The sequence below is a fragment of the Oncorhynchus mykiss genome, chromosome 15 (assembly GCF_057628025.1).
Source record: "Oncorhynchus mykiss isolate SJ-2025 chromosome 15, ASM5762802v1, whole genome shotgun sequence".
Classification (NCBI taxonomy): domain Eukaryota; kingdom Metazoa; phylum Chordata; class Actinopteri; order Salmoniformes; family Salmonidae; genus Oncorhynchus; species Oncorhynchus mykiss.
In genome coordinates this window covers 57,366,437-57,390,132 of record NC_143036.1, presented here as the reverse complement: position 1 = coordinate 57,390,132, position 23,696 = coordinate 57,366,437, and the positions used below count along the sequence as shown (strand labels likewise).

Below are 23,696 nucleotides of genomic sequence, written 5' to 3'. Positions count from 1 at the left end.
CAACAAAGCACCCTTCACTCATGCTGCCAATCATACCCTCGTAAAACTGACTGTCCTACCGATTCTGGACTTCGGCAATGTAATTTACAAAAATAGCCTCCAACACTCTACTCAGCAAATTGGATGCAGTCTATCACAGTGCCATCCGTTTTGTCACTAAAGCCCCATATACCACCCACCACTGGGACATGTATGCTCTCGTTGGCTGTCCCTCGCTTCATATTCATTGCCAAACCCACTGGCTCCAGATCATCTATAAGTCTTTGCTAGGTAAAGCCCCGCCTTATCTAAGCTCACTGGTCACCATAGCAGCACCCACCCATAGCACGCCCTCCAGCAGGTATATTTCACTGGTCACCCCCCAAATCCAACTCCTCCTTTGGCTGCCTTTCCTTCCAGTTCTCTGCTGCCAATGACTGGAACGAACTGCAAAAATCACTGAAGCTGGAGACTCATATCTCCCTCTCGAACTTTAAGAACCAGCTGTCAAGAGTGGCTCACAGATCACTGCACATAGCCAATCTGTAAATAGCCCATACCAACTACCTCATCCCCCATACTGTTATTTATTTGGATCCTTTGCACCCCAGTATCTCTACTTGCACACTCATCGTCTGCACATCTATCACTCCAGTGTTTAATTGCTATATTGTAATTAATTTGCCACTATGGCCTATTTATTGCCTTACCTGCCTTATTTTACCTCATTTGCACACACTGTATATAGATTTTTCTATTGTATTATTGACTGTATGTTTGCTTATTCCATGTGCAACTCTGTGTTGTTGTTTGTGTCACACTGCTTTGCTTTATCTTGGCCAGGTCGCAGTTGTAAATGACAACTTGTTCTCAACTAGCCTACCTGGTTAAATAAAGGTGAAATTAAAAAAAATTAAAATGTAACTAGGCAAGTCAGTTAAGAACAACCTTTTATTTACAATGACTGCCTACACCAGGCAAACCTGGACGCTGACGGGCCAATTATATATAGCAGCACAGCATCTGTCTCCTGGCAACAAGATAATTAGGTAGGGGGCAGGGTCGCCACCTTGTAATCTCTTAATTATCATGAATTATCTTTACATGAGGGGTCTTGATGTGCAGGGCCGAATGTGAGTGTGGGAGTGTGTGAGACAGAAGAACAGTGTGTGAATGAATACGTTGGTGTGAGTGTGCATCTGCTTTCAGTTTGTTTGCCAGTGGCAGCCCGTGTGTGTGTGTTGTCACAATGGTCATGTATCACAGCCCAGATTAGCCTGGCTCTGATGGCCCTATTCAGCACTCTATTGGCCCGAGTAAAGGGACAGAACACTGGCACGGTGATGTCACCACTCTGTCATTCTCTCAGCCACTGCTTTGTCCTCTCCATGAGGAGGAGAGAAGAGAGCAGGAGGAGAGGGGTAAAACAGAGGGAGAGAGAAATGTGAGCCTGGGTTAAGTGGGAGGAGGGGAGAGGAGGAGGGTGAGGAGAAGGCGAGAGAAAAGAAAGGAAGGGGGAAGGAGGAGGTGTATGGATGACACATTTTTATTCAGGCGCATGCACCACTCTCCCAGGGGTCCTTCGTTGAGCCAGGTTGAGTTATCCCAGCTTAGTGACTCACTGTAACGTGATCCTCTGATAGGTCAATTAGAAGGTGTTGCTGATCCCTATGCTAAATGTGGAGGTGTAGCTGAGGAAGGGAGTGAGTACAGGTGCCACTTAATAAACACTGTTTACACTAAGAATAATAATCATCATCACAAAACAAATGAAATAACAACCCATTAATCAACATAAGATGCATTTCCACGCCCTGTAATAACTGATGGATCTGAACAAAACAGAGGGAAAAATATGACATGTTTGTGACGTGGGATTTAGGAGGGGGAAAAAGCTTCTGCAACAGATCTTTTATCCCTGCTAAGCTGGGTTCACCACAGTGGAACCTGTCCAACATTCTTTCCCCATGACAACGGCATCATCAGCCCCATTTGTTTAGGAGAGAGAAAGATGGCGCTTTATTGGGAAGTATTGGGAAGAAAAAGAAATTGATAGTTACATAAATCGGTATATTATTTTTGACGATATTTCGGATCGTTTTGACAAATATCGCAATATAATTTTGCTCTAGTTCGCTGTAGCTGCCTCAAAACTAGCTTGTTCTCTAACTTCTTTTTAAAATAGGGAGACAATTCGTTTTCAGCACGCACTTATTTCCATGACTGATAAACTCGTTTTCTCAAGGCTCTGTGCAGCAGACATGGTGAGCAATAGGTTTCAAACAAAAATCATAGGATTGAATCGCAATACATATAGAAACGTGACAATCGCAAAACATCTCGTATTGGCACCTAAGTTATTGTGATAATATGGTATTGTGAGGTCCCTGGCAATTCCAGCCCTACTTTAAGGGAGATACAGAACAGAGAAACCGTGAAGTTGATGCTACACCATTGTAATTCATGGTGGTGACAGCACAGTTTCAGCCAGTTTCAGTTTACAGTTTCAGACACTGTTTCTTCCCTTATAAAAACAAAGCTCCGAGACTATTTTGAATAATGACAGACATGCGACTCCTGCATCTTGCCCCAGGTGGCTGGTATATGCAACTGGGATTTCCCAGCATGCTGTGCAGGAGGTGTGCGTGCTGTCGGCTGTAACACTGTGCGAGGGGCGGGTACAGGCTGTTTCAGGAGTGATACAAGGATATAAATAAAAGTAAGACACTCCAGGAGGGGTTTAGCACACAGGCGGTCCTCAGAAGGGAGTTTGTCAGGGGTGCACTGGGGAGTGAACATGAAGAAGGAGACGTCAGCCCATCCTGGAAGTGGGACCTGATGAAAGGGGGGGGAACAAACCGACCTGTGGAGAAAACTGTAGTAGGGCGGCTATTAGCTACCTATTCTAATTCTGTTTTGAGGGCAGGAGCAACTTATAATTAAGCAATTGGATGAGAGCACTACTAACAGCTGTTTTCGTGGGAGCATTGCAATAACAAGGTGATGAAAACGATGACTGGTGACTGGTCTGAGCTGAGTCAGTGTCCACCAAGCTGTGTGGTAAAGAGGTGTATTCAGGTGGCCAGGTGTTCCTCTAGAAGAGTCATCTGGGTTCAGTGGGATCAAGTGGGGTTATATAAAAAGTTAATGTAGCTTCGTCCAAATGTTTCTTTCCACAGGGGTAAAGCCAGCTGCAGTAGTATACAGCCTGACTGACCCAGCCTCCTGTTGAAAGACAAAGAGAGGAGAGAGCCTGCCAGGAGAGAACAGGGAGGGTGGGATTGTTAGACTGAAAAATACAGAGAGCAAGTGAGAGAAATGGTAGATGGAATGTGGGAAAAAAAGGGAGTGAGTGAGCCTTAGAGGATGAGCACAGAGCAAAGGAGACCAGAGTGAGGGAGTGTGTGGATGAAAATGTCGAAGAGAGGGATAGATGTAGGGAGAACAAAGGAGAGTGAGTGAGAGATAAAAAAAGAGAGAGATAAAGAAGAGAGAAAACAGCTGTAGAGTTCAGTGTAGTGTACACTAGGGAGAAGTGCCAGCTCTCAAACCTCCAGGGGAAAAGTCTGCCAGCCTGCCTGACGTTTTCACAACCCAAAAATAACTAGCCACATCCCATATAAACATTTCCCTTCCCTTAGGTTTATCTTTTGAAAGAAAAGCCTAGCAATGCCATTCTTACAAAATAAACAAACAGTCTTTCTGGCAAAAAAATAAAAATAAAAAACACAGTATAATGGCGTAAGGGAGGTTTTGATTCAGATGTCAAGGTTATCAATATTTCTACACCCGTAATCACATGGTAGATTATTTAAATAAAGTGATCATGAACGAAATAAAAACATTTAACGGTGGTAAAACAATGCCACTGGCAGCACATTTCAATTCCTCAGAGGCAGAGGAAAGGACTAGGAACACATTGGCCTTGAGGAGAGGGAACGGTCATCAGTTAGAGATACGGGGAGGAAGACCGAAAGAGGAACAAAACATCTGAAACACTCTCCGTCTCCTTTGATATCCACAGAGAAGGCTTTGGCTTGGTTGGCCCTCAGACTAATTACGGTAGTATTACGGAGCCTTCTGTAGAATAGTTCCTCCCCACAGTGCTGTACGCACATCCCTGCAGCATGGCCATGTAAGAGCCCCTCACACAAACAGGCACATTGAAGGCCAGCGGCGGCCATCTTTGATCCATTTGTCTCTAAGAGCTGTGCATAGTCTCAGTGAGGGCTCTGAAGAAAGGAAACTATTTCTTAAAATTACTATACTTGTGCATTGAAAATGATGTGTTTTGTGTGTGTGGCTGTGCATAAAGGGTCAAATATGTTGCTGCCTCAATGCTTCCAAAACACCAACCACTGACAGCCAATGAAAATTATCTGAATAGAATTAGGCCTAAGCAGAGTGAGAATGGGACTATAGTGGTGGAGAGGGTGGGGTCTCCCACCATAATATGGACTTGCTTAAAAGCCTTTGGTTACCATGGCAACCTGTTACGCATCCCAACGCTCTGAAGAGACTAATGGCCCTGGTTGAAGTGAGGTTACATCATCCTATTTCAACCCTATAAACACATGTTAATTGCGTTGCACCCATTAGAAGCCCCATGCCCACATCGAAGAGAGTGGTACCTGTGTGTTGAGACGAGTGGACACATGAGTTGATTGACAACCAACAGACAATGCTAAGGTCATTTCACAACAAAGAAGAGAGAGAAGGGTCACTTATTACAGAGAGTGACAAAGGGTAGAGGTGCGTGAGAGAGGGAGATCTGTACTGCACAAGCTCAGGCCAACAAAGCAGAGTGCTCACTTGAAGCCAGGCAATAGAGTGTAAAGGACAGAGAGCAAGAGAGGGAAAGAAAGAGATAGACAAGTGTGTGGGTGGTGGGTAGGGTAGAGAAGGGCAAATCATTTGTTCACCCCTAAATGTTTATAAAAACAGACAAATAATCCCTTGTTGTTTAATGTCAACAGTCCACTACTATCTGGTGATGCTTACTGCTACAGATGGGCTTCATACCAAACACCCAGAGAGGAAACAGATCACTGAGCACTAACGACACCTGAGCAACTGTGTGTGTGTGTGTGTGTGTGTGTGTGTGTGTGTCCCGCTCTCTCTAAGCCAACATGCAAATGACCAATCTGTGTTCATCGGTTGGCACGGATTGCAACAGGCTGAAATTACATGTCACTTTACAGCTGCTCTCACAGATGGAGGCCTCGACAGTGGAGTATAAAGACAACACCCACCGTACAACTTGACCACAGAAGGATAAGACAAAGGAAAGCTGAGACAAAAAAAGAGAAAAGAGATGAGAAAAGAGATGAAACAATGGTGGATGGACAGATGGACTTCAAGGCTTTCAGAAATCAGAACCAGTTGAAATTCAGCACACCATCCTCCACGAGCCAGCACAACAAGCCACCATCCCCATCCTCCATGAGCCAGCACAACAAGCCACCATCCCCATCCTCCACGAGCCAGCACAACAAGCCACCATCCCCATCCTCCACGAGCCAGCACAACAAGCCACCATCCCCATCCTCCACAAGTCAGCACAACAAGCCACCATCCCCATCCTCAACGAGCCAGCACAACAAGCCACCATCCCCATCCTCGACGAGTCAGCACAACAAGCCACCATCCCCATCCTCCACAAGTCAGCACAACAAGCCACCATCCCCATCCTCCACGAGCCAGCACAACAAGCCACCATCCCCATCCTCCACGAGTCAGCACAACAAGCCACCATCACCATCCTCAACGAGCCAGCACAACAAGCCACCATCCCCATCCTTCACACCAGATAGAGCTGTAAGATAATACATTTGGACTTCCCCCATCATAACGCCACTGACACCTTTCATCAATCACCATGGCGTGGAGCTCAGCGTTCACCAAGGCCCCATCAGATCTCATACAACAGTCCATCTGTCTCCATTACAAGTTTCCTGCTATCACTCTCTACATATCCGACCAAGTATGGTGTGAAAACGCACTTTGGTGATGAATTTTCACTTTGATAAAAAATAAAAAAAATGAATTATTATTTGGGTTCTGAAATGTTCAGTGGGGTCGCTCAAATATATAATTAATCTTATGTAAAAAAAAGAAAATTGGATTTCGTAACCTAAGGCATCTGATAATAAGCACCGAACTCTGTTGATATAGCAGTGCAGGTTACTCGTAAACAACTTTTGAGGATTTTACGTTTTATGGTCGTCGTCTTTAAAGTTGTTTCCGCGGGTCGCAAAAAACGAAATTAGCATGACGAAAAAGCTATGAAAATAAAACGATTGGTATGCGCTCAGTGCTTCAAATAAATGCTTGCTTTCGTGAGGAATCTTTCAAATTAATATGAAAAATGTATACTAAAATACTACATGTCATGTCTTTAAAAAAAATAAATTATTATTTCACCTTTATTTAACCAGGTAGGCTATTTGAGAACAAGTTCTCATTTACAACTGCGACCTGGCCAAGATAAAGCATAGCAGTGTGAACAGACAACACAGAGTTACACATGGAGTAAACAATAAACAAGTCAATAACACAGTAGAAAAAAATAATTTAGAAAAGAGAGTCTATATACATTGTGTGCAAAAGGCATGAGGAGGTAGGCAAATAATTACAATTTTGCAGATTAACACTGGAGTGATAAATTATCAGATAGTCATGTGCAGGTAGAGATACTGGTGCAAAAGAGCAGAAAAGTAAATAAATAAAGACAGTATGGGGATGAGGTAGGTAAATTGGGCTATTCCCTCTATTGTTTTATGTCCTGCGGATTTGAGAAGAAAGATGGTGAGTTCAATGGGAAACTGAGCCCGTCAGGTAACCATCATCTTTAATTCTAGCACAGAATCCAGGCTAGCTGACAGAAAGCAATTTTCCACTTTTTTCTTCTAGCCTCCATTGATTATTATGGCTTTGAGGTCAGTTCGGTTTCGGTTCGATTATTTACAAAATAATCACGGTTGTCAATTTCAGTTTCAACAAAAAAATATAACAAATGCATTTGCTCCCGAGTGGCGCAGCGGTCTAAGGCACTGCATTTCAGTGCTTGAGACGTCACTACAGACCCTGGCCATGATTGGGTGTCCCATAGGGCGGTACACAATTGGCCGAACGTCGTCCGGGTTGGCCGGGGTAGGCTGTCATTGTAAACAAGAATTTGTTTTTAACCGACTTTAGTAAAAAATACAATTAGGAAATAATGATATTAAAATACAAATAAAATAGTAATTTCCTATGAAATAAAATACTTCCTTTTTTAAGGACTTATTTTGTATATCATCATCATCATCTCATGCTCAGGCAGTAGCAACAAACAGCCAGACAACGTTCTCTGTTCTCCCCATACTGTACTGTCTTCAGTCATCCTATTTAGCTGGGCTAGTCTGCCTAAGCATGCTGCAGAGCCGTCCGACCATCATTTTACTAGTTTATCGAAGTAAGTAAGGCATACTTTCACGAACTGTCTCTATCCCTCTCTCTCGTCGATGTGTGGTTTCCTTTCCTCTCTCATGCGGTTTGTGTGTATTTAACCTAATGTAGCAGGCGTACAAGTGTATCCATCTATGTCAGAGCCAGGAAAAAAAGACCCAATGGATTATGGTCATAGTAGTTAAATCACCACGTTTCTGCGCTGAACTAGACTGAATATTTGCTTAAATGAAAACTACAACTCCCTTCAGCTCAGCGTCTCACTCTCTCATAAATTATTTGATTTCTCTCTAGAGAAAAGGCACGTTGGGCCCAGAAAAACCTGAACTAACTGTAATTCAAGTAATTGAACCGACATCGGTCAATAAATTGTTTAATAATTGTTTAATAACCCCCCCAACCAAAAAATTACATTAAATAAAAAGTTGGTTAATCGCTCAGCATTATTGACCATCCTACAAGGGTAACAACTACATAAGGTTTGGACCATTGGTTGTCAAGGGGGATTAGCTACACAATTTTACCCATTGGTCAAAAGATGCACCCTACAACAAGGCTTCCATGAGGAGAACAGTTGCTCCTGAACTGGGTGGAAAGTAAATTGGTGTAATGGTTAGTGTTGAGGGTCGACTCGATCCATGTTACACAAGCACTAGAATGAATACTATCAAAAGGATAACAGACAGCACCACTCCTAACCCTAACCTGAACGTATGGGAATAATCTATGTTCACTCTGAATAGTTCAGCACAGCCCTTTGCTATGATCCACTGTAACAGTCATCTTCATGTAACCGACAGCATAGAAGACAGAAAAACATGGCCCTCACAAAGAAACTGAAACAAAACGCACATAAACTAGTTTGACTAGGAAGAACATGGACAGATTGCTTTTAGTCAGTCTGACGTTTACGGTCTTGATCGTCACGGACGCAGCCGGGGAATCTAACGCAAAGTGACTTTTGCAACAACCTCCGTCGGTGTGGCCAACAAACCGACTCAAATAAAGCAAACGAGAGCAGAGCGAGGTACAACAAACCGACTCAAATAAAGCAAACGAGAGCAGAGCGAGGTACAACAAACCAACTCAAATAAAGCAAACGAGAGCAGAGCGAGGTACAACAAACCAACTCAAATAAAGCAAACGAGAGCAGAGCGAGGTACAACAAACCAACTCAAATAAAGCAAACGAGAGCAGAGCGAGGTACAACAAACCAACTCAAATAAAGCAAACGAGAGCAGAGCGAGGTACAACAAACCAACTCAAATAAAGCAAACGAGAGCAGAGCGAGGTACAACAAACCAACTCAAATAAAGCAAACGAGAGCAGAGCGAGGTACAACAAACCAACTCAAATAAAGCAAACGAGAGCAGAGCGAGGTACAACAAACCAACTCAAATAAAGCAAACGAGAGCAGAGCGAGGTACAACAAACCAACTCAAATAAAGCAAACGAGAGCAGAGCGAGGTACAACAAACCAACTCAAATAAAGCAAACGAGAGCAGAGCGAGGTACAACAAAACAGCTTATTTCCCTGGTGTGGAAATGAGGCTTTCAGAGAACAGAGATTTACGCTTTGTGTTTCATCCAGGAAAAACACACAATGACATTGGCGTTTGCCCTGATAAATGTTTAACAGCTGGAGGGAGATTACACCCATCCACATATCAAGTAGCTACTACTGTTCATTCACAATCTCGGCACGCCAATCCATTCTCATTTTAACAGTATTACAGACTCCAGCCAATTCCCTCTCAATGGTGGTGTGGAGAGCCTACAGCAGCGAGCCATCTGAACTGAACTCAGAATGAATCAACTGAGAATGTCTCCGTCAGGTTTTGTCCAAGTATATTTTTCAGATCGGAAAATACCGAATCATTCTAAAGTCTCGCAATTCATGGTAGATGGACAAAGAAATGTGTTTCGTCTTGTAATAGGCCTAAGAAGCAGGAGGGAAAATAACTGGACCACAGCCAACCCCTGCCTCCTACTTCCCTCTTCTCAATGGAAGTGTCCTCATTAGAAACTCCACCTCAACTCCTAAACACCAAACTAATCTACACAATCTTACCGCCACGGGGGAAGCCATGCCTGTGTCTGAATTACAGCTGTGTCGACCCGTTGGGGAGAATTTTACTTGGTTAAGCTTCTCTAGTGCCCGTGAGTTATTTACTCTGATAATTAGAACCTAACACTGCTGAGTGTGACTGTTACAGAAAATCGCTTAAGTGGCAAACAATCACAGTCCTCCAGCAGTGTGAATGTCTACATCGCAAATGACACTCGGTTTCCAATAAAGTGCACTACTTTTGCCTTCGCCCTCTTGTGCACTCTACCTGCCTTATTCTCTCGCTCCCCCATTTAATGGTCTGCTTTAATGAGCAGATTACTAAATGAATGATATTTCAATGGAGCAGACAGGAGAAGTATAATGTATGTTGTGCATAGAAACAGAATGGCTAGAACATACAGGGTTCTCTGTTAGCTCTAGTCCTGCATTGCCAGCCCATTGTCCCCCTCTGCTCCATCCTTTTCCACAAACGCCGCTCTTTTTGAATCATCAGCGTGTGACTTAGAAGAGACAGTCCTAGCCAATGACTACCCACAGTCTTTCAGGGTTTATGGTCACCGTGACACTACCACCGGAGCTACTTATGACATGTCTTTATCATGGCGGTGTGTCTGTAGGCCACTGAGGAGCTCTCAGCCTCTGCCGATCTCTCTGTCAACATGAGACCTGTAGGGACAGCCTGGGGATGTAGCGACAGTCACAGTGTGTGTGTGTGTGTGTGTGCGCGTCTTTATCCTGTGCAAGACACAGAGAGGGAAAGAGAAACAGAGAGAAATAGAGAGAACAATGTGTCCTATCAGATTGCGGTCACGTATTGTTTACCCAGCAGGCTTATCACAGGGCACAGGTCGCTGGATGAGTTGGAGCTCGGTCAAAGAACAAAGTCGACATTACCGGCCAGCTAAGCATCCCCAGAAAGACAGACACACACACACACATTGAAAGATTGTTTCCCAGCAGCCACAACAGAGAATGCCTTCCAATTAATCCCTAGCAGATTGACCATACTGTGAAGCAATTGGATACATATCCCGGGGTTGTCATGGCAACTAGATGTTCTGGAATGTTCTGAGGGCCTTGGAGGTTGTTGGTTTCCTTCTGGACTGGACAGCCAATGTGACTCAGCTTTAGCCTCTATCAAGTCGTTGAATCAACATTACTATTGGCTGCACTGGAGCTCTTCAAATATATTCACAAATGTATCCAAACATCCATAATCTAACTAAGTAAATTGAAACCGATATTAAAATAGAGATTCATACATGTTGACGTTACATAAAAATGCTTGTTGGACAGATTCACAGATGAGAAAAGGGCTCTAAAAACCATATCTGCTCCACCAAGCTCACATATGTTGCATGTCTGTGATCATCTCTTCTCATTCATCAACTGGTCTGGCTGGCACACAGGAATGACGTAATTAATACATTTCAGCTCTTCAATGTTCTGATTTACACAACATGAATAATCCCCAACTGTCCAGTAGCATGGCTTCACACTGGACGCCGCGGTGATAGTCCTGTTGCTAGGCACCGCCAGCAGCCTACCACTGCCCTGTGCTGTAATCTGTCACGGGAGATGGCCCTGGATGGCTGCCGTGGTGATGGCTATCGGGTGTTAGTTACGTAAGGAGAGGAGGAGGCCGGGTGCTGTTCTGCTGACGGTGTGACCCGTGTTGCTAGGGACGCTAGGCAGTGTTGTATTATCATCCTGTGATTGATGGAAATGAACCAGCGTGCACTAAACCACACACGGCTCTTCATCTGAGAGGGATTTTCCCCCTCGCTTTCATCCAGAAGCATCTTTCTTCTTCTACCTTTCTATCCCTCTCTTGCCCTTCAGAAATTCTCTCTCCCTTTTCTTCATCATTTGATTCTCCCAAGATATGACGCTTTCCTGTCTCCCTGGGACCCCACCTCCCTGTGTGTAACCCTCTCATTCTTTCTCCCTGTCACATATCTATTTATCTCCATCCTTCTCCCTCTCATTATTTCTCTGTGTTGCCTCTGTATCCCTTGCCCTTTTTCTCAATCCCAGTTAGCCATTTCAACAGAAGCCTGGTCTCTTTGAAATGTCTTTCAGTGACACTGCCCTCTCTGGGTCAGCCCACTCCAGGGCAGAGACCAAACAAACAGGACATAGCACACAGACCGCAGAACCCTGGCTGTACCATTTCACCACTGGGTATAACCACCATCCATTCTCCAGGGTACACACACCAACTGCAGCAACAACACTTGTTGCCCCTTGTATGACAGAGAGACTGAGGGGGAGGCGAGAAAGGGATGGCTAGAGGAATATAAATGAATTGCTTGAAACCTGCATATTGGGGAAAGGGGGATAGCTAGTCAGTCATACAACTGAACGGTGTCTTCCGCATTTAACCCAACCCCTCTGGATCAGAGAGGTGTGGGGGGGCTGCCTTAAATCGACATCCACGTCGTCGGCGCCCAGGGAACAGTGGGATAACTGCCTTGCTCAGGGAACAGTGGGATAACTGCCTTGCTCAGGGAACAGTGGGATAACTGCCTTGCTCAGGGAACAGTGGGATAACTGCCTTGCTCAGGGAACAGTGGGATAACTGCCTTGCTCAGGGAACAGTGGGATAACTGCCTTGCTCAGGGGCAGAACGACAGATTTTTATCTTGTCAGCTCGGGGATTTGATCCAGCAACTTTTCGGGTACTGGCCCAACGCTCTAACCACTAGGCTACCAGGACAAGCAGCATATGTTTTGTATAAATTGTGTTGTATAATGAGCCTTAAATATATGTTGTGGTTCTATTGTTGGAGATGCTATTGTTGGGGATGGAGAAGTCAGCCAATAGGAGGAACTCAGAGCGAGAGTTCACGGAAGACTTTATACTATACCATAATTGGCTTTGATACTTTGATTGGTTATAGACGATCCAATCATTGACCACTTTGTTTTCACCACAAACCACGTCACCCAAACAACTTTAAATGTGTCATATTCAGACTAAAGTCTGTCGCGAACCACAGAACAGAGGACGAATGAGGAGTAGAGGCAAGGGTAGGATACCACTGATTGTCATATATTGTGGCTTAACTGACATTGACTTGTATGTAATATACATCAGGATTCTCATAGTTGAGCAGAGTGTACAGACTGACTCATTGTAGAAAACCACAGGAAGTCTTCTTGAAATTGACAAGAAACAATGGCATTCTACAGCGTCTATTCAAGTCCAGCTTCAATCCCCTCCAGAAGGGACATATTCATAGAAAAAAAACACAGCCATAGTGATTTTTAAGTACATTTATGTTTTTTCCAACAAGGAAAGAGTGTCATTTGAACATCAAATGAGGATTATGGAGGCTACCTTAATGATGTATAGTTATTCCACTAGTCTCTGCTCTCGTCACCTAAAAAAAAAAAGTGTAGAGCTACAGTATTTGGTTACAGTGATTTTCAGCACATTCCTGTGGCTTCTATTGTGGCAGATAATTATGTTCCTAGTGTTAGTGTTTTTACTCTTAAAAATTAGAACCTATGAAAGCTTAACCAAGTTTATTCTTCCCAGAGGATCAATACAGCTGCAGTAGACAAAAACATTTCCACACAAGCGCTGATATTTAACCCTTCCTCCTAGGCTGAGTCTCCTCCTATACATCTGTACAAGCCCTGATATTTAACCCTTCCTCCTAGGCTGAGTCTCCTCCTATACATCTGTACAAGCCCTGATATTTAACCCTTCCTCCTAGGCTGAGTCTCCTCCTACACATCTGTACAAGCCCTGATATTTAACCCTTCCTCCTAGGCTGAGTCTCCTCCTATACATCTGTACAAGCCCTGATATTTAACCCTTCCTCCTAGGCTGAGTCTCCTCCTACACATCTGTACAAGCACTGATATTTAACCCTTCCTCCTAGGCTGAGTCTCCTCCTACACATCTGTACAAGCCCTGATATTTAACCCTTCCTCCTAGGCTGAGTCTCCTCCTACACATCTGTACAAGCCCTGATATTTAACTCTTCCTCCTAGGCTGAGTCTCCTCCTATACATCTGTACAAGCCCTGATATTTAACCCTTCCTCCTAGGCTGAGTCTCCTCCTATACATCTGTACAAGCCCTGATATTTAACCCTTCCTCCTAGGCTGAGTCTCCTCCTATACATCTGTACAAGCACTGATATTTAACCCTTCCTCCTAGGCTGAGTCTCCTCCTACACATCTGTACAAGCCCTGATATTTAACCCTTCCTCCTAGGCTGAGTCTCCTCCTATACATCTGTACAAGCCCTGATATTTAACCCTTCCTCCTAGGCTGAGTCTCCTCCTATACATCTGAACAGCCAATGCATCTCTGTTGCTAAACAGAAACTTAGTGATATCTGTTCTTCCTCACTTCATCTGACCTGACCTCTGCCCCAAAGTGCTCACTCCTCCCCAACTCAAGGCTGTCATGGTGATTGGTACCAGACTGTGTCTCGTCTCCCCCCCAGAGGATCCCTCCCATAGGATCCCTGATGGCTAACCATAACATATCCTGACAATGTGAACGTTATACATTACCCTCTCTCCCTCAGTGACATGAATAAGCACATTTCATGTTCTCAGAACCAAACACTAGTCAATAGGCTTCTCTGCCAGTACTGTTCCAACATAGATAGCAGCATAATAAATAACTGACAGAAACAGAGAGAGTGAAATGTCAGATAGTGACATTTCCATATACTGAGCGCCTCGTTTGATTTTCAGAGATGTAACAAATGGTGTTTTTACCACAGGATGAATCAAGGCCAGTTCATACAAACAGCGGAGCTAGTTGGTACACTACAAACCTCTACTAAACAGTAAACATGGTCCGTAATAGACTAAATGTGGCACTTCAAAAAGAACCAAGGACATTACCTCACTATAACCATTTAGATTTATACCTAGTGTCTATTCTGGACTGCGAGGCATTCTATTGTAGAAGAAAAAGTGACAGAAAAGCAACAAGAGAGTAAATTTTGCCTCAGAACAATCAAATCGACAAAAGCTGTAAGAGAATCTGCTAGAAGCTTATTACCACAGAAATGTGATTTCTCCAAGAGCCTACTAACACTGAACACCCCCATCTAAACATGGCTCCTAGGCCACCAGTATAAATAACGTTACGCCCCTGGTTGGCCTTACCAAAACAACAACTCCCTGTCCCAGTTGGGTTAAATGCAGAATACATTTTGGTTGAATGCATTCAGTTGTGATTGACTAGGTATCCCTTTTCCTTTCCCCCTCACCCACTACACCCCATTCTCCCACATCTGCTGCTGCCGAGCCTAGGGAGAGAGGAAGCATATTGGAGACCGGGTCAAGGGTCACCGGGAGGGGTGTGTGAAATGGGGCGCACAACCCTCAGTGATCAACTCCTCGTTTTGAGACTGGTCGGGGGTATATGTGTGTTTGGACGGGGTTTGGGGGACCGACGGTGCTACCGTGGCAACAGGCTCCCAGCAACAGCAGCCCCACCTCTCGCCCACTCCTCCCTGAGGCTGGGTATCCATCATGATCAGGTGGGTCGGTTCCAACTCTTAACCTCTGATCTTGATCTTTAACTTAAAACACTTGACAGGTCGACAGTGATCGATGGGGATAATGGGGGTGACAGTGTCCCTGACATTGATCTAACAAGCTTCTTGCTACACTACGCTGTAAGGACAGAGTAGCCTACGTTGTACCTAACAAACAAACCGTTTTTCCCCCCATTGAATTCCAGTATGCGTCAACTTCAGTGTCTGGCCATTTTCACAGCTTTTTGGCATAAATGTTATCACTAAGTTACTACTAGTATTATCACTAGGTAATAGGAGGTAAATTCCCTGACCTCCTTGGTGAAGACTACAAACAAGCAGACAGGGTGACTCTGTGGGAGTGGAGTTGAGTAACCCTCATGTCTAAAAGGGTCAAACGTTCAGGGAAGCAGAGTGCAGAGGCTGTGGTTGCATGTGTGCGTGCGTGTATGGAGGCCTGCGTCAGATTAGAGAGATTGTTAAAGCATGGAGCACTGCTCAGTGTAGCCTGAAGGATCTGTCTGAATGGATTAAACTAACAGGCTTAACACAGCCCACAGATAGATAGCCCTGCCTACTGCCTCGCTAACTGGCCTGACTACAGATCACACTATTACACACAGGAGACGGTGGCATAGAGAGATGGAGGAAATCACTACACAGTGGAGAGAGAGAGGGGGAGAGCGCAAGAGCGGAAGAGGGAAGAAAATAAAGTCGAGAGAGAGAGATGTAGGGGAGAGAGAGAAAGAGAAAGAGAGAGAGAGAGTGGGAAGAAGGAAGATTTCAGTGTGTGACCATTAAAAGAGTACTCTGCTTTGGAGGACATTTAGCTTTTGTCTAGAGAAACCTCATTGGTCACATTACCAGAGAACTGAAGGTGTTAGCCACAATGTTTACCTATTAATATGAACTGGCATCAGTGTTAGCCTATGGTTTATGTTAATTAACAGATTCCTACATGGTCATTAGCATATGTCAACAAGGGCGTGCATCAGCGCTGGCCTGTGTCATCATTAGCATATTTCAGTGTTGTATTAGCATTAGCCAAGGACTGCATTGTTCTGACTTCCAGACTGGCCCCTGGAGGACAGATGGCCAAGGCCAGCAGTAAAGCCCTTCAAATGCCTTTGTGAGGCTCCTTCACTGGGCTTGTTGACACTCCCTGTCCCACCTCAGGCCAGTTTAGGTAGTCCCTACAGACCTACATTCCGTTATCAACGTGTAGATCATATCACCAGAAACACTAGTACACTTGTAGCCTACACGTGTACACTCTTGCACTCCAGGGACACGTATAGAGTTCTAGAGACAGACGCTAGAAAATATGTGCATGTATTAGCCAATACAGTTTATGGATGGGGTTGAATCACTCGCACGATTTCACTAACCCAACCTTAATCCGCCAGTATCAAATGTGCCGGTTAGGATAAAAGGCTGGTGTGAGGAGTCTGCGGTATGAAAGAGGGAGACCTGATGAAGTACATAGCATCATTGCAGGATTGCGTACTGAAAGCTGAACATCTGTTGTTCACTGGTACAGGCTGCATCTTAAGTGTGTTTGTCAGTAAGACTACTTCATTTCATATTTATGGATGCTTCGTGCATGCCTTTCCCATCAGTGGGGGGGTTAGGTGAGGAGAGGGGAGGGGAAGCTCACGAGGATGGAACACTGACATAATAACTTTCCCTGTACAGCTGGTGTGCCAACCTCAACTCCCAGAATAGCACACATCCTTTCTCACTTTTCAGCTACACACACACACACAGCAGCTGGTCCTAGAATACAGGGAACAAACAACACATTGGTGGCGGGCCTCTGTTAGAGTGGAACCATTTCTGTCGCTCTCGTCACCAGCCAGGATATATATATAAACCACTTCAAGACTCTGATACAGTCATTGAGTAAGACTTCTATTATAGTGCCACCATTAAAGTGATACGAAAAGGATTTTGGCAATGAAGCCTTTTCTCTACCTCCCAAGCGTCAGATGAACGTGTAGCATGCTAGTTGTTCCCATAGACTTCCAGTCGTTACACTACAGCTAGTTAGTTTCGCGAGCCAATGCTACCTATTAACTTCCTTCATATTGGATACAGAGACATAAAAATGGTATCCATGAGTTCATCTGACTCTGGGACAGTAGCTTTTTGGCTTCATTGCCAAAATCCCGAACTATCCCTTTAATAGGAGTGACACACACTTCAACTCTCCTCTACTTTGGAAATGTTTCATCTCTGGAGGACAAACATTGAGGTCAAAGCCAACAAAAAGTGTGGTACTACCATGCTCACTGAATGAACAAATAGGGAGATAGACGGCATCCACTGGGAGAGTGACCTCCCCAGCAGCCACACATGCAGGCGGGAAGGCCGGTCAAATCCACAGGAAGTCTGGCCCTGGCGCCTAGAACAATGGGCCTGGGGAAACAGGCCTACTGCCACACAAAGGGAATGGCAGGGGTATGGAAGGAGGGGAGTCAGAGCCACATTCACAGCTCAAAATAAGCAAGGCCAAGCCTGAGCCTAATGTGGATCAGACTGAAACCAGCCCAGACCAAACCAGCCACTGTAAAACAGGATACAAGCCAGGCTTGGGCTGCTATAGCGAAGGCTAATAAAGAAGAAGCTCACAGCGAGTGGCGACATGTTGATGTCAATGATATCCATCATGGCCATCTGAGGAGTGTCGTGGGGAAGGAGAGCAGTGGGCGAAGAGCAGCTTGATCGGAATTGTAAATTAATGTCAGTTTGGATGTTCAGTTGCTCACTGGGGCAGATGACAAAGCCCTGTGGATGGGATGCTGAATGAGAGGGGGAGGAGAGAACGGTCTACCAATGGCTCCTGTAATGGATTCTACTAGAACTTTTCCCACTGTGTCTGTGGATAAACAATACTACGTTAACGGACCTCCACAGCAGCCCACAATAGAGCACTCAAAGATCAATGGAGAAAATGTTGCAGCAGACTACCATATGCCAAAAACACACACACAAATCAGAGAGACCCATTGACATAGTGTAACATAATGCCCAAGTATAGGTATAGTTCTTTCTGAGAGACTTTGCTGAGTAGTATTCTGTAGGATTAAGAACAGTAGAGTTAGGATTTTGACAGGTGGTGCCATCTCAACTATCTAATCATGTCTGGAGACAGATTTATCAAATCCCCTAAAGAAACTTAAACTCAGTCCCACAAAGCTTGGTTAATCATCACACCAGAGATAGTCTCTAAATGATCTAAATCAACAGCAACACAGACATTACCACTCTGGCCACTCTTCTAACGAATCACTCCAACACGCCATCTCTTTCTCTCACCCTGTCCTTTCCTAACAGCCGATGGCTCAACTCCTCCGACTGTTAACTTGTGCCCCAGTTCAACACAGACACACAGGCAGATGATCAGAGGGTTGGGGTGATCAGTGTGAGGGCAGCAGACAGGGAGGCATATGGGCTCAGTGTGGTGGATGCTCAGCAGTGTCACATCTGAGGATCAACGACACGCCATAGCCTGAGATCAGCACACTGGCAACAAATGGCTCCGGTGCAGACTTAACCACAAGCAAATAAAGAGAAACAGCAACATGAATTTAGTCACAGAGACAACACACACACATTTGTAGAGACGAGACAGGAACACAGACAGGAAACATCCCACAGTGTCATAACCTGATAGCCGTTGAACTGCCTGTGCCATATCATTCATGATGCCTCCTCACCCTGGTGCAAATTAATCCTCACACAATCTAAATATTAGCCCCAAAATAACACCCCGATTAGCACTCGGATTGTCCCAAAATCCTGCCCCCCATAGAGAGGCTAAATGTGTCTGATTAAACATCCAACTAAAGGAATCCTGAATCCTCACATTCTGGAGTCTTGTGCTTGGAAAGTACTAGAAGAGATGTTTCCCGAAGGACAAAGGATTCACATCAGAAGCAATCACAGCTCACTCACTTCAGGTAAAGCTGTTCCATGAACACGGCACAGACCGTTAAGTAATTCTGAACTTCTAGTTATATAGAGACTCAGCCATGGAGACGTGATATCATATGCAACAACAGCATGACACGACCATACAGGAACATTGTCTACTTCTCCAACAGAACCACGTGCAAAGCACTCAATGTCAAAGAAAGCTCCCTTTCTATAGAAGGACTATGTCACAGAGGAAATATTTGAACACAACAGGAGAAGACGAGTCTGAATCTGCCAGGTAGTTCAATTTGAACAGGATGCAAACTAATTAAAAACATGCAGCAACACCAGAATACTGCTATTTGGCAGTGTTCCAGTGACTCTGAACGCAGCTCAGTTGGCCCCTGAACGTAGCCAAGCGATCGATGGAGGGCCTCTGCTTTTGTTCTTAGCGGGCTGTGCACTTTGTTCAGTCACTGATGCAAAACGGGAGGGGTGACCCTGAAATCAATACTGGACCTGCATGGTTAACAGAGAGTACTTAAAGCTTGCTATCGCACTGAACAAACACGCAGCCTCGCCAAACACAAACAGAGAGAGGACCTGAGTCCAACGCTGATTGAACCTAAAATATGTGCAGAGATATAATCGCAGTTCTTCGTAACTGAGGAAGGGTTCATGGGGTTTTAACTATTTTATTAGTAAAATAATGCTGATTATCCTCAGTTGCAGCCTTTGTAAACAAGAACATCCTAAAAGCCTCCACTTTTGCATCCTTCACTGAAACACCAGCATCATAAGAAGTGTTGGCGTTTTATCATTGAAATAATGACATTATGGCCATTGCTTTCTTGCGCTCTCTAGTCCACAAAAACAGCCTGGACAGGTCTGACAAACATGTGAAGAAATGTCCCCAATACCTTTCAAATACATTTAACCCAGTTCACCAGAGACTACAAGAATGTAAACAAGGTGATATCAGCCTGCAACTCTAGCCATTGTCCTTATGTTGTTGTCTTTAAATACAGCACATAATGTATTACCTTCAAACTGTAAAATATGTTCCAAATAAATGATATGCATTGACAGTGTCACTAAGATTCAAGTGTATTAGTTTAAAATCAAATAGATCGTTTTAAGAAAAAACGTTGTTTTTGCATAGTTACCTCATAGGGAAAAGGTTAATAAAAAAAATAAGAAAGTAATCTTACCGGCTAATTCGTCCGGTTCCAGCCCAGTTTCGGTGTCTATTCCGCATATCACAAAGTAGTGAGCAAAACGGCAAGGCGCCGCTCCAGAAGCCGCGTTGGTCCCACTCATCTTGGATCACAGATCAGCGTGCTCCCGTTACTAGTACTCCAACCGAGACATCTACATAGCGAGAATGAAACTGTTTTTTAAACTATTCTTTAGTCTTTGTAAATGGCAGAATGATAGTTCCGAAGCACGATTAAATTAGTTTTCGGTTCATCAAAGATATATTTAAATTGACTGAAATATCGAAGGGAATACTTGCTGGTTGTCAGCTCTTGGTCGCACTGACAATACTGACCGAACAGAGTTGGAAACGCTAGCTGTGTCTGTGTGCGTGTGCGCTTGCTTTACTGCCTCGCGAGGGCGGACGCGTGGCAAGCGTCGCAGGGCGGGACATTTAAATCAAATCGGATGCATATATTAGGTCAATTAGGTGCAAAATGTGCACTGTATGTGGTCTACATATTAGTCAATATATTGCATGCTAAAGCCTATGTTTAATTTTCTCTAAATTGATTGTTAATAAAACGTCGTTACATGGACATTATCTCATGAGATGGGCCTAACATACAATAGGTCAGCTTGCTTTTCTTTGTGTTATCGTTTTCCTCAACTCCAGTTTTTTACTTAATAGGCTACAACAGTGGTTCCCAAACTTTTTATAGTCCCGCACCCCTTCAAACATTCAATCTCCAGCTGCGTACCCCCTCTAGCACCAGGGTCAGCGCGCTCTCAAATGTTTTTGGCATCATTGTAAGCCTGCCACACGCACACTATAGAATACATTCATTAAACATAAGAATGAGTGTGAGTTTTTGTCACAACCCGGCTCATGGGAAGTGACAAAGAGCTCTTATAGGACCAGGGCACAAATAATAATAATAATCAATTATTGTCCAATCAATGTCCTTTATTTAGCCATCTTACATATAAAACCTTATTTGTTCATCCAAAATTGTGAATAACTCACCACAGGTTAATGAGAACGGTGTGCTTGAAAGGATGCACATAACTACAATGATGGGTTGTATTGGAGAGTGTATCTTAAATCATTTTCCACACCCAGTCTGTGCCTGTATTTAGTTTTCATGCCAGTGAGGGCCGAGAATCCACCTTCACATTGGTACGTGGTTGCAAAGGGCATCAGTGTCTTAACAGCGCCATTTGCCAAGGCAGCATATTCTGAGCGCAGCACTATCCAGAAATTTAGCAGTGGCTTCTGAAATGGCTTCTGTAAATTACATTTTCACAGAACCGCTTGTTGCAATTTCGATGAGGCTCTCTTTTCAGATATCGGTAAGTGGACTGGATGCAGGGCATCAAAGGGATAACAAATCCAGTTGTTTGTGTCGTCCGTTCCGGGAATGTGCCTGTGTAATTTCGCATCCAGCTCACCCAGGTGCTTCGCTATATCACATTTGACATTGTCCGTAAGCTTGAGTTCGTTTGCACACAAAAAATCATACAATGATGGAAATACCTGTGTGTTGTCCTTGTTAATACAGACAGAGAAGAACTCCAACTTAACCATAGCGTCAATTTTGTCCCGCACATTGAATATAGTTGCGGAGAGTCCATGTAATCATAGATTCAGATCATTCAGGCGAGGAAAAAACATCGCCCAGATAGGCCAGTTGTGTGAGAAACTCGTCATCGTGCAAGCGGTCAGATAGGTGAAAAGTATGGTCAGTAAAGACAACTTTAAGCTCATCTCTCAATAAAAATAAAAAAACGTGTCCATACTTTCCCCCTTGATAACCAGCGCACTTCTTCTGTATGTTGTAAAAGCGTTACATGGTCGCCGCGCATATCATTGCATAATGCTGAAAATGGTTATTTCGCTGAACACTAGATGGTTTAATTTTATTTTTGGTAGTGAAACGAGGCTACTCAGGCAAGAAAAAAACATCACCCAAATGTATAGCCCTGTTGAAAAGTCAAAATGGACTGTTTGAAAATGTGAATCACATTTTTTTTAGGCATACCCCGGACGGCATTGCTACCCCAGTTTGGGAAGAGCCAGGCTACAGGATTCTGAACATGGCTGACCTTGCCTGGGGGATCGGAGGGTTAAATCCAGCCAGTGTTCACACAATCCATGACAGACAATTATGGAGTCAGCCAATGTAATAATAGCTTTTCTCCTCTATCCTCCTCCCTGTTCTCCCCTCTTATTCCTCAGACTATGTGACAGGAAGATAGGTTCTCACAAGGGGTCATAATATTCCACTGTCCTCTGAATGGCTGTAAATGAGCTGTGTGTGTTTTGATCTCAGCAGGTGTCAGATGAGAGGCGCTGGGCTGTGGCGGAAAAGGCCCTTCCCAACACTCATGTTCATTCTCCTCACCTCACCAGTCATTAACCTGAGGAAGTCCATTGTGTCTGTTACATGGGATAGGAATATCAGGGAAATAACAGGCTAGGTACTGTATGTAAGGTTAGGACTTTTCAACTCCTGAAGAGATACATCTTGTATTATAAACTGGGTGGTTTGGCTGACAGCCGTGATATAGCAGATCATATATCACCAGTATGACAAAACATTTATTTTTACTGATCAAATCACAATTTAAAAAAACCTTTATTTAACTAGGCAAGTCAGTTTACAATGACGGCAATTGTGCACCACCCTAAGGGACTTTATAATAAATAGCAATAAGGTATCTCGGGGGTTTGTGGTATATTGCCAATATACCATGACTAAGGGCTGGTCTTAGGTACGATACAACGTGGACCATATGCCACCCCCCACCCCCCATGCCTTATTGCTTAACTATACACTACCAGTCAAACGTTTTATAACAACTACTCATTCAAGGGTTTTTCTTTATTTTCACTATTTTGTACACTGTAGAATAATAGTGAAGACATCAAAACTATGAAATAACACATGGAATCGTGTCGTAACCAAAAAAGTGTTGAATTGAAATTCAATCCAGGTGACTACATCATAGCTGGTTGAGAGAATGCCAAGAGTGTACAAAGCTGTCATCAAAGCAAAGGGTGACTATTTAAAAAAATATTTTGATTTGTTTAACACTTTTTTGGTTTCTACATGATTCCATATGTGTTATTTCATAGTTTTGATGTATTCACTATTATTCTACAATGTAGAAAATAGTAAAAATAAAGAAAAACCCTTGAATCATTTGGTTTATCTAAAACTTTTGACCGGTAGTGTACATTCTCAACAGGCCTCCACCACTCGTCCTTGTATGCAGCAGTTTCTGTTTGGCTTTATCCAATAAAGATACAATAAGTCTTGTGTATAAACAGAAAATATGACTGAAAATTCCTCTCTGTTATCTGTTCTGAACCATTCACCTATGTGAGTCTTTCAAGTCTCAACACATAGGAGAACCCGAGAAAGAAGCCAAGCCCTTGCACAAGTGAGTGACTGAAATGAAAGGAACATTGTACTTTGCTTCCCTCTGGTGGTGTAACTGTGTGTGTCTCAAATGTGGTCTTTGACTGGTGGTGAAGGCAAATAATACTACAATTACCTTCATT

General features: G+C 43.9%; 1 protein-coding gene across 25 annotated transcripts in view; it reads right to left on the bottom strand.

Annotated features, from left to right (window-relative positions):
• The window catches only part of LOC110490319 (DENN domain-containing protein 5B), an 80,692-nt gene extending 60,155 nt beyond the window's left edge, over positions 1-20,537 (bottom strand). For 9 of the 25 annotated variants that reach the window (XR_016486777.1, XM_021563632.3, XM_021563635.3 and 6 more), the window contains exon 1: positions 20,143-20,537. Coding sequence is in view for 13 of the 25 variants with exons in the window: in XM_021563632.3 (XP_021419307.3) it covers positions 20,143-20,251 (109 nt within the window). In the remaining 12 variants the exon portion in view is untranslated. The remainder of the gene's footprint in view (positions 1-20,142) is intronic. The other 16 variants (XM_090200432.1, XM_021563641.3, XM_090200431.1 and 13 more) reach the window with 5 other exon arrangements.
• Between the last annotated feature and the right edge of the window lie 3,159 nt (positions 20,538-23,696).